This window comes from Lepidochelys kempii, chromosome 3 (assembly GCF_965140285.1).
Source record: "Lepidochelys kempii isolate rLepKem1 chromosome 3, rLepKem1.hap1, whole genome shotgun sequence".
In the NCBI taxonomy this organism is placed as follows: domain Eukaryota; kingdom Metazoa; phylum Chordata; order Testudines; family Cheloniidae; genus Lepidochelys; species Lepidochelys kempii.
The window spans coordinates 4,379,404-4,389,426 of NC_136382.1; the positions used below are offsets into that span (position 1 = coordinate 4,379,404).

The 10,023-nt window shown below is 56.0% G+C and overlaps 1 protein-coding gene across 1 annotated transcript; it reads left to right on the forward strand.

The window, feature by feature from the left end:
* Nucleotides 1–1,712: 1,712 nt before the first annotated feature.
* Nucleotides 1,713–10,022, forward strand: LOC140908436 (uncharacterized). Its single transcript, XM_073335518.2, has 5 exons — nucleotides 1,713–2,582; nucleotides 5,065–5,148; nucleotides 6,536–6,773; nucleotides 7,533–7,739; nucleotides 8,454–10,022. Exons 1-5 carry the CDS (start codon nucleotides 2,094–2,096, stop codon nucleotides 8,669–8,671), a joined length of 1,236 nt encoding a protein of 411 aa, XP_073191619.1. The 5' UTR covers nucleotides 1,713–2,093; the 3' UTR covers nucleotides 8,672–10,022.
* The last annotated feature ends 1 nt before the right edge of the window (nucleotide 10,023 follows it).

Consider the following 10,023-nt stretch of genomic DNA (forward strand, 5'->3'; position numbering starts at 1 on the left):
GCTGCTGAGCTGAAGCCACGAGCCCTGGAATCCCCCATGGGGCAGAAGCCCTGAGCCCTGGTGTCCCCCATGGATCTCAAGCGTGGGGCCGAAACCCATAGAATCATAGAATATCAGGGTTGGAAGGGACCCCAGAAGGTCATCTAGTCCAACCCCCTGCTCGAAGCAGGACCAATTCCCAGTTAAATCATCCCAGCCAGGGCTTTGTCAAGCCTGACCTTAAAAACCTCTAAGGAAGGAGATTCTACCACCTCCCTAGGTAACGCATTCCAGTGTTTCACCACCCTCTTAGTGAAACAGTTTTTCCTAATATCCAATCTAAACCTCCCCCACTGCAACTTGAGACCATTACTCCTCGTTCTGTCATCTGCTACCATTGAGAACAGTCTAGAGCCATCCTCTTTGGAACCCCCTTTCAGGTAGTTGAAAGCAGCTATCAAATCCCCCCTCATTCTTCTCTTCTGCAGGCTAAACAATCCCAGCTCCCTCAGCCTCTCCTCATAAGTCATGTGTTCTAGACCCCTAATCATTTTTGTTGCCCTTCGCTGGACTCTCTCCAATTTATCCACATCCTTCTTGTAGTGTGGGGCCCAAAACTGGACACAGTACTCCAGATGAGGCCTCACCAATGTCGAATAGAGGGGAACGATTATGTCCCTCGATCTGCTGGCAGTGCCCCTACCTATACACCCCAAAATGCCATTGGCCTTCTTGGCAACAAGGGCACACTGTTGGCTCATATCTGGCTTCTCGTTCACTGTCACCCCTAGGTCCTTCTCTGCAGAACTGCTGCCTAGCCATTCGGTCCCTAGTCTGTAGCAGTGCATGGGATTCTTCCGTCCTGGGTGCAGGACTCTGCACTTGTCCTTGTTGAACCTCATCAGATTTCTTTTGGCCCAATCCTCCAATTTGTCTAGGTCCTTCTGTATCCTATCCCTCCCCTCCAGCGTATCTACCACTCCTCCCAGTTTAGTATCATCCGCAAATTTGCTGAGAGTGCAATCTACACCATCCTCCAGATCATTTATGAAGATATTGAACAAAACCGGCCTCAGGACCGACCCTTGGGGCACTCCACTTGATACCGGCTGCCAACTAGACATGAAGCCATTGATCACTACCCATTGAGCCCGACAATCTAGCCAGCTTTCTACCCACCTTATAGTGCATTCATCCAACCCATACTTCCTTAAACCCAGATTCACAAGCTCCTGTGACCTCAAGGGGCAGAAGCTCTGAGCCTCCGTGCCTCAAGGGGCTAAAGCTGGGGAGCTCAGAGCCCTGGTGCCCTGCAAGGAGGAAACCTGGAGGTGCCCCCCTACGGTCAGCAGCTGAAGCCCTGAGCCTCCAGTCATGCAGGGCTAAAGCCCTGAGACCCCCGCCCGCTCCGTAGCTGAAGCCAGGAGCCCTCACTGGGTCCTGGAGTTTTCATAGCATGTTGGGAGGGTCTCAGACCCAAAAGGATGAGAACCCCTGCTGTAGGAGAAAACAAAATTAAGTGGACAATTGAGGGTTAGGGTGTTAAGATCTGGGTACCTTCCCCAGTTCTGAACATAATGGCCATATAGGGTCAGTCCAATATCCATCTAGCCCAGTCTTCTGCCAGTGGCCGGTGCCCGAAGATGTTTCAGAGGGAATGAACAGAACAGGGCAATTTCAAATGATCCACCCTCTGTCGTCCAGCCCAGCTTCTCACAGTCAGAGGCTAGGGACACCCAGAGCAGGGGGTTGCGTCTCTGACCGTCTTGGCTAACAGCCATTGCTGGACCTGTCCTCCAGGAACTTCTCTAGTTCTTTTCTGAAGCCGAAAGAAAAGGAGTACTTGTGCCACCTTAGAGACTAACTAATTTATTAGAGCATGAGCTTTCGTGAGCTACAGCTCACTTCATCAGATGCATACCGTGGAAACTGTTCAGAGTAACAGCCGTGTTAGTCTGTATTCGCAAAAAGCCCGTTATACTTTTGGCCTTCGCAACGTCCCCTGGCAATGAGTTCCACAGGTTAACTATGCGGGGGGAGGGGGGTGTGAAGAGCTCCATGGTGACATAACAAGAAGCTAAAGCATCATCGCCTGCTAAAGGCCACAAGGGTTAATGTCACAGGGCGGAAGCTCAGAGTCAACCACGCCTCCGGGCGCCTGCTTGTGTCCAGCTGAGGCTTTGCACCGGGGAGTTTGCAGGGCGCAGGGGGGCGGAAATCCCCGGCCGCGGGAGGAGCCGGCGGGCTGCGCGGAGCGGGGCTGGGCGCGCCGGCTCCCGGGCCGGGCTGCTTTCGCTTTCGCCTGGCAGGAAATGGCCGAGAGCGGCCAAGGGGCGCGCTGCAGCCGCACGGAGGGGCAGGCGGGCGCAGGGGAGTCTCCCGGCGGCGGGGCGAGCCCCGAGCCTGGCCAGCGCGCAGGAGCCGAGCCCGGGAGCGGGCCGGAGCTCGGCTCTGCGGCGCCGGGGGGAGGCGCTGACCCCAGCCCCGCCGAGTGGAGGGGACCCGTCCTGATGGCCTGGCTCCTCTCCGTATTTGCGAAGGGCCCCGAGGCGTCCAGCCGCAGGGACCGGCCGGACGGGGAGCCGGACACCCCGATGCCCCAGGTGAGGACGCCCAGTGCGGCCCTGCCTCAGGCCCTGGTTGTGGGGCTGCGGCGGCGCTCCACCCCAGAGCTGGGTGCATTGCAGGGCGGGCTGGGAAGGCACAGTTAGGGGGCCAGCCTAGGCCAGCGGCGCTGGAAGATGCTTTGGGTGCAGCCCTGGGGCGACAGCCCGAGCAATAGCAACTGGGTGGGGGGGGGGGGCTGTTATTTGAGAGGTGCCGGGTATGAGCTGGGGGACAGGAATAACTCTAGAATGGGCTCCCCCCTCCCTGCCTTTCTCCCTAGTTAACTAGGACTTTAAAAAAATAGCCAAGTTTCGATACTAAGGCCCAGATCCTGGAAGATATTTAGGCTCCTCCCTTCTGTTGATTTTTGATGGAAGGGAGGAGCCTAAATGCCTTTGAGGATTTGAGCCTAATTCCCTTGACATCCAGGAATCTCAAAGCCCAGGAAGGGACCGCTGTGATGATCTGCTCTGACCCCCTCTATGGCACAGGCCACAGAACTGCCCCAGAATAATTAATTCCCAGAGCAGAGCTTTTAGGAAAACATCCAATCTTGATTTAAACATTGGCAGTGATGGAGAGTCGGCCACAACCCTTGGGAAATGGTTGCTATTACTCTTACCATTAAAAACTGATGTCTTATTTCCAGTGCGAATTTGTCTAGTTTCAATTTCCAGGCATTGGATCATGTTAGACCTTTCTCTGCTGGATTGAAGAGCCCATTAGTAAACATTTGTTCCCAATGTAGATACTTATAGACTGAGATCAAGTCACCCCATCTCACAAAAGATACATTGGAATTGGAAAGGGTACAGAAAAGGGAAGCAAAAAGGATTAAGGGTATGGAACAGCTTCCAGATGAGGAGAGATTAATAAAACTGGGACTTTTCAGCTTGGAAAAGAGACAACTAAGGGGAGATATGATAGAGATCTGTAAAATCATGACTGGTGTGAAGAAAGAAAATAAGTAATTATTTACTCCTTATTACACAAGAACTCGGGGCCACCCAATGAAATTAACAGGCAGCAGGTTGAAAACAAACAAAAGGAAGTATTTCTTCACACAACGCATAGTCAGCCTGTGGAACTCCTTGCCAAAGGATGTTGTGAAGGCCAAGACTATAACAGGGGTCAAAAAAGAACTAGATAAATGCATGGAGGGTAGGTCCATCAATGGCTATTAGGCAGGATGGGCAGGGATGGTGTCCCTAGCCTCTGTTTGCCAGAAGTTAGGAATGGGCGACAGGGGATGGATCACTTGATGATTCCCTGTTCTGTTCATTCCCTCTGAAGCACCTGGCATTGGCCACTGTTGGAAGACCGGATACTGGGCTCGATGGACCCTTGGTCTGACCCAGCGTGGCTGTTCTTATGTTTTCTTTGCTAAGCTAAATGGATTCGGCTCTTTGTGTCTGTCACTAGAAGGCAGGTTTCTAATCCTTTAATCGTTCTCATGGCTCTTCTCTGACCCCTCTCCAATTTATCAACATCCTTCTTGAATTGTGGGCACCAGCACTGGACACAGGATTCCAGCAGCGGTTGCACCAGGGCCAAATACAGAGGTCGAATAACCTCTCTGCTCCTGCTAGAGATTCCCCATTTATACATCCCAGGATCACATTACCTCTTTTCAGAGTAAGAGCCGTGTTAGTTTGGTCACAGGATCACACTGGGAGTTCATGTTGAGCCAAGTATCCACCACGAGCCCCAGATCTTTGTCAGAGTCGCTGCTTCCTAGGATAGAATTCCCCAGCCTATAACTGTGACCTGCATTCTTTGTTTCCAAATGTATACCTTTACACTGAGCCCTATTAAACTGCATATTGTTTGCTTGCGCCTGTCCTCTTCGTTATTTACCACTCTCCCAATTTTTGGCTTAGCTGCATGTTTAGGCATGTGAATTCACTGAGGATTGCCAGGAGGGAAGGGAAGTACCATAGTCCCCTGTTATAGATGGGGAAACTGAGGCAGAAAGAAGGGCTGTCCACCAGTGGTAGAACCAGGAATAGGACCCAGGAGGCCTGACTCCCAGCCCTGTTCCTTAAGCAGTTGATACTCACAAAAGATAGAGACAGAAAAGGCACTTTAGGTCCCTCTTGCACACAGCGCCCCCCCCCACTCCCCACCCCCCGTCACTGCAGCTGTGTTCCAGGGCTGTGGGTAGTTCAGATATATGCCCAGTGGGAGACTGTTCCACAGTTTGATTCACTGGTGCTGAACAGTTTGTATCGTGGTGGGGCTGAGAGCCATTGAACCAAACTGTAAACCCTGGATATGATCGAAGCCGCTTCAAGCCAGGGGTTGCGGCAGCCCCCCAGCACCCCTAGTTCCAGAACCTGTGGGTTGATTGAGCCCTTGATTTGAAGCGATCCTCTGATGTCCCCTGAAACTCAAGTGATGGCAAAGGACAAAGAGATTGAAACCAGGCCAAAACACTGGGCATTATTGCTATTGTTCGATTGTCTCTTTGTCTTTCAGCTCGGTGCTAACAGAGCCCGGGGAGCAACTGGACCAGCACAAGAGCTCCGGAAGACAGTGGAGAGGCTGCAGGCTCAGCTGGAGGTGAGGGACTTTCTGACCATTCAGATTCACTGAGACTTTGTCAACATGATCAAATCTACACACGACGGCTCATATTAGAGACAAACTACTGTGTACCTCTCAGAGTAAGAGACACCCAGGGTAAAGCTACACGCTGTCTCTGGGGCTCGATCCTGCATCCATTTGTCACTGATCTACCGACAAGGACGAGTAATAACTAGTAAATACATCTATCGTTTATTTCTAATATGATAGAGCCTGGCACCCCAGTCCTGGTCCAGGATGGTGCTGGGTGCTGTACAAAACGGCGGTCCCTACCCCAAAGAGCTGGCGATCGAAGGACCAGGTTGCTGGGTAGAGTGAGATCCCATTTCTTTCCTCATCGCTGGCTGACGATTCCCGACGACTTGTGGGATCTCTTTCTCCTGCTTCCCTGCGCTTGGGACGCTCGGCTCAGGAAGCGTTTCTGCATCTCATGCCTTGTCTGCAGCATATAGGAGTCGTACCGCATTAGCTACTCCGGGTTCGAGTGGTACAACGCCCCCTAGTGTGGACACAGTTATGCCAGGACTGAATAAAGGTGCTTATATGGGTATAGCTAGCTCTGTTCAAGAAGGGGGTTCGTAGGTTCCAAGGCCAGAAGGGACCACTGTGGTCATCTAGTCTGTCCTACCGCAGGCTGCAGGACTTCCTCGGATGAATTCCTGTTTGGACTGGAGCATTGCTTTGCGAAACACGGAGGCTCCTAGAAACGTAGGGCTGGAAAGGCCCTCGACAGATCGTCTAGTCCAGTCCTCTGCACTGAGGCAGGACTAAGTGTTGTCTGGACCAGCCCTGACAGGTGTTTGACTGACCTTGACTTAAAAATCCCAGGGACTAAGCTCTCCTGATATCTGGCACCTCTATCCCGGTTAACTGTGTCCACACTGGGGCTTTGATCAGCATGACTCAGTAAAGAATCAGCTTTCTGTCCCCCATAGTTCTACTGGTACAAAACCCGTCTGTAGGGCAGCCCTCAGCTGCTCCTTTGTCACGTTGGTTGACCCATGGCCCTCTCTGGGTTTAGACAGTACCAGCTGCCTCCCAGGCTCCATCTGCCTGAGCTCCTCACAGGGTTTGATGTATTTATCCTCACAACACCCAGCGACTGGGATGTGCTATTATCCACATTGTACAGCTGGGGAAACTGAGGCACAGAGACACCGCAGCACTGGGAGTTAGGCGCCTAAACGCTTTGGAGGATCTGGGCCTGCCTGAGTGACTTGCCCAAGGTCACGCAGCGAGTCAGGGAGAGAACCCAGGAGTCCTGGTCCCTGGTGAGACCGGGATCTTGCACCGTCTCCCTGGCTGGTGCCTGTCCCCTGTGCTGGGATGTTGAATAGCACTGAGCCCCTTCCACTCCCCGCAGGCTCTGAAAGGCTCCTCGGACCCCGAGACACTGGAATTCCTGCAGGCACTAGACGCGCCCGTCAGAATCGCCAGCCGCGTGCTCGTTGAGAACCAGAGACTACGGCGGGAGGTGGAGGAGTTGAAGGGCAGGTTGGCAGCCCCACCACCCCTGAAACCAGCCAGCCAGCCTCCAGCTTGCTGGGCATCGTCCCCCTGGACCTCCCAGACATCGCCTTCCCTGGCCACCCGGAGCACAGGTAGGCACTGGCATGCCGTGGGCAGGCATTTCGCCTGACCGGGTTAACATCGGGGAGCCTGGGTAGGGCTGGAATGGGGGTTCCTTTCCCCTGGGAGGAGCAGGGACCAGAGACCTAAAGCCAGGCAAGCCGAGGGAGCAGTGGGGCTGGGGTCGCCTCGATTGATTCGGGCAGCAGTGTTCCACCCTGATTGAACTGCGGCCCCTGAAACAGCTGAAAGACCCTCCTGCAGCCCCTCTTCCCCCCATGACCGTCTTTACCCACAATCCTATGGGATTGAGGCTGCAGGAGCTGCAGAGGAGGATTGGCACTGCTGGGTGTGGGGGGGGGGGTTGGGGGGTTGGCACTGCTGGGTGCGTATGGGGAGGTGGGCGGGGGGAGCTAGCGCTGCTGGATAAGTGGGGGAACGAGGGCCAGCAAACTCATACCAGAGCCCCAGCTTTCCCCCCTGAACCAAATTGATACTTGAGAACAGCTGGATCAATTTGGCAGGGTTAAAAGAGACAGGCTCCTCCAGCCCCCTTGAGTACCAGTCTTCTGTGGCATCAGGGATTTGCCCTTACCCATAGTAGGGTTAGGGCTTATACCCCTTTGGGTTTGCAGCCACTGGGGGCAGACTGCCCTGCACAGGAACAGAGCTGGGCCTAGCGTACAGCTGGGCACACGGCCCTGCCGCTCCATCCCGCTAGCTCTCATTGGAGCTGGCTGAGCCAAGGACCGAGGGGAGACTGGTCTCTAACCCACCCTGGTCCTTGCCAGCCTTGCCCCTGCAGGTCTGCACGAGTGGTAAGACGGCTGGCTGCGAGAGGCAGTTCTTGGACCAGGTGGCTCAGCTCCTTGCGGCCCAGGGCATCTCCCTGCAGGCAGGGGAGTACGAGCTGCACTCCAGCTGCCCGCTGCTGCTTTTCTGCCCCATCTCGTCCCGCTTGGGCACAGACATCAGCAATGCCCTGGAGGGGATCTCCGGTGAGTAGCCTTTCCCCTGCATGGGCTGAGCCGTTCTCCAGCAGTCACCCCCCACTTCCCTTAAACTAGGTGACTAAGAGCAGAGCCCATTAAACAGGTGGACCCTGGTGCAGGCATTGAATGGCCAGGGACTGGCCTGGCTGGTGCACCTCAATCCCCACCCCAGCCATCGCTCCTTGACCCTGCCCTCCCCTTTGTGCTCTGCCCCCTAACTTACAGTGGCAGATTAGCCCCCGGGCCCGTGCCTGGGGGCCTCTGGAAAAAATTCACTGCTCCTGGCAGACGCCTGGAGCCCTGGCTGCCAGGGCTGGGAAAGTCCCCACACCCTGACCCGACTCTGCAGCAGCAGCTGCCAGACGGGGTTGGGGGAAGCCCCCTCCGGTGGCCACAGCTGCTGGGTGGAGGAGGCCCCCACCAGAAGCCCCAGTGCTCCAAAGCACTGGGCAGAGTCAGGGGAAGCCTCATCACCCAGACCCCCACTGTGGCCTGGGGCTGTGGTGCAGGGATGGAGATTCTCTGGTCTTGTGGCTGCAGGGGACCCTGCATGGAATGGGGGCAGGCCTGGGGAAGGGGCTGCAGGCAGAAGGGGTGGAATGAGGGTGGGGTCACAGGCGGAAGGGGTGGGGAAGGACTTCTCCCTCCTACTTGCTGCGTCCTAAGGCCCCAGGAAACCTTAATCTGCCCCTCACTCCTGTTCTCTCCTCTGCGGCCCAGCGGCGAGGAAGACGATCCTGGTGGTGCTGCATCTCCAGCCCAAGGAGCGGGCCGAGCTCTATGCCAGCAGCAAGCGGGAGGCCCAGCACCCGGGCCTCCTGCACACCGTGGACGGCTGCTTCTCCACCCATTCCGGCTTCTACCACTGCCAGGCCAACACCGCCGCCGTCGCCTCTGTGGCTGCCGCCCTCCAGCAACTGGCCATGGGTGGTCAGTAGGGGGCACCCCCCGAGGGGGCACCAGGATCTGCGAGCTGCAGTGTGGAGTGCCTGTGGGGCTGGGCTAAGCCCTGGTGACTGCGCTGCCCTGACAAGTCCTAGTGGGGATGGCTTGGGGGACCCCCACCCCTGCCTGGGCCAGGCCAGCACTGGAGCATAGTGGACTGTTACCTGGGGGAATGCCCTTCTATGGCCTGGCACTGTTCCTACAAACCTTTGCCCCCCAACTACCCTTGGGTCAGTCCATCCCCTCCCACATCACGCTTGGCCTCAGAGCTGTGCAGATGTATTAGAGCCTGCCACGTTACACAGCTAGCCCCCTCCCTGTGCTATGGGTGTTGTCTGGGCATGTCCCCCAATTTGCTCACCCCCTCAAGCTGCCCCTAGCCCCCTGTGAACATGGATCAGTCCCTGCAGGGATCTCATGCGAGCAGTGTGATGAGACAAGCTCTGGCTCTCTTGGGTTCTGGGCTGGGGCCTGGTGAGCGTGGAAGCGCTTTGGGCTGGACTCTGGGACCAGCTGTCTCGCCGGCACTGGGCACACGTCCCTCCCAGCGCAGTCAGGGCCAGAGTGTCCACTGGCTGCAGGAGGCGACCAAGGGAGGCTCTGCGGCCCACCTAATGAGCGTTGTGCTCTGGCCAAGGTTCTCTCTTGGCCTGTTCTTGCCCATGGGCCCTTCCTGGTATTTCAAACTCCAACCTGAGCTAGCTGCCTGGGCCCCAACGGGCTGGGGGAAAGGGTGTTGTAGGGCCAGATTGGCTGCAGCTTGGGGTGGATGTGGATAGTTCTTTGATTTTCCACTTGTGGGTTGACAGCCCCTGGCTGGAGCCAGCCCCAGGGGCTGTTCATGTGGTTAAGGGTGGGGCATTTTAGAGAGCTGTCCTAACCAGCACTCTGCACATCCCCCCCTGCCCTGGCAGCAGGGCTGCTATGGCACCCATGAATATGCTACCTGAGGGCTTCTCCTTTGTGCCACAGTGGGGCTCCTAGCTTGGCCGTAGAGGCTAGGGCCCACGTCTGAGGCTGCTGCCTGCGGTTGGTGGAGCTGCACCGTTAGCTGCAGGCTTGTGCTTTTCAAATGCACAAGCCCCGTGCTGGGTTCCTGCCTGCGACCCACCTCCAGGGAGTGCTGCACGTGGAAGGTGTGGTAGATCTGGGCTGAGAGCATGGGTCATATGGTGGAATAATGACTACACTGATCTGGACCAGTGGGTTGGAATGCCCTCTAAAGCCCACCTCACCTGCGCCCTCCTTCAGCCACTAAAGAGCCACCGCATTTCCCTCACCCCCCTGCTTCTTGTGCCTTTTTGGTCGCAGAGGCCAAGCCAATAAACTACACCAAGCCAGGCAG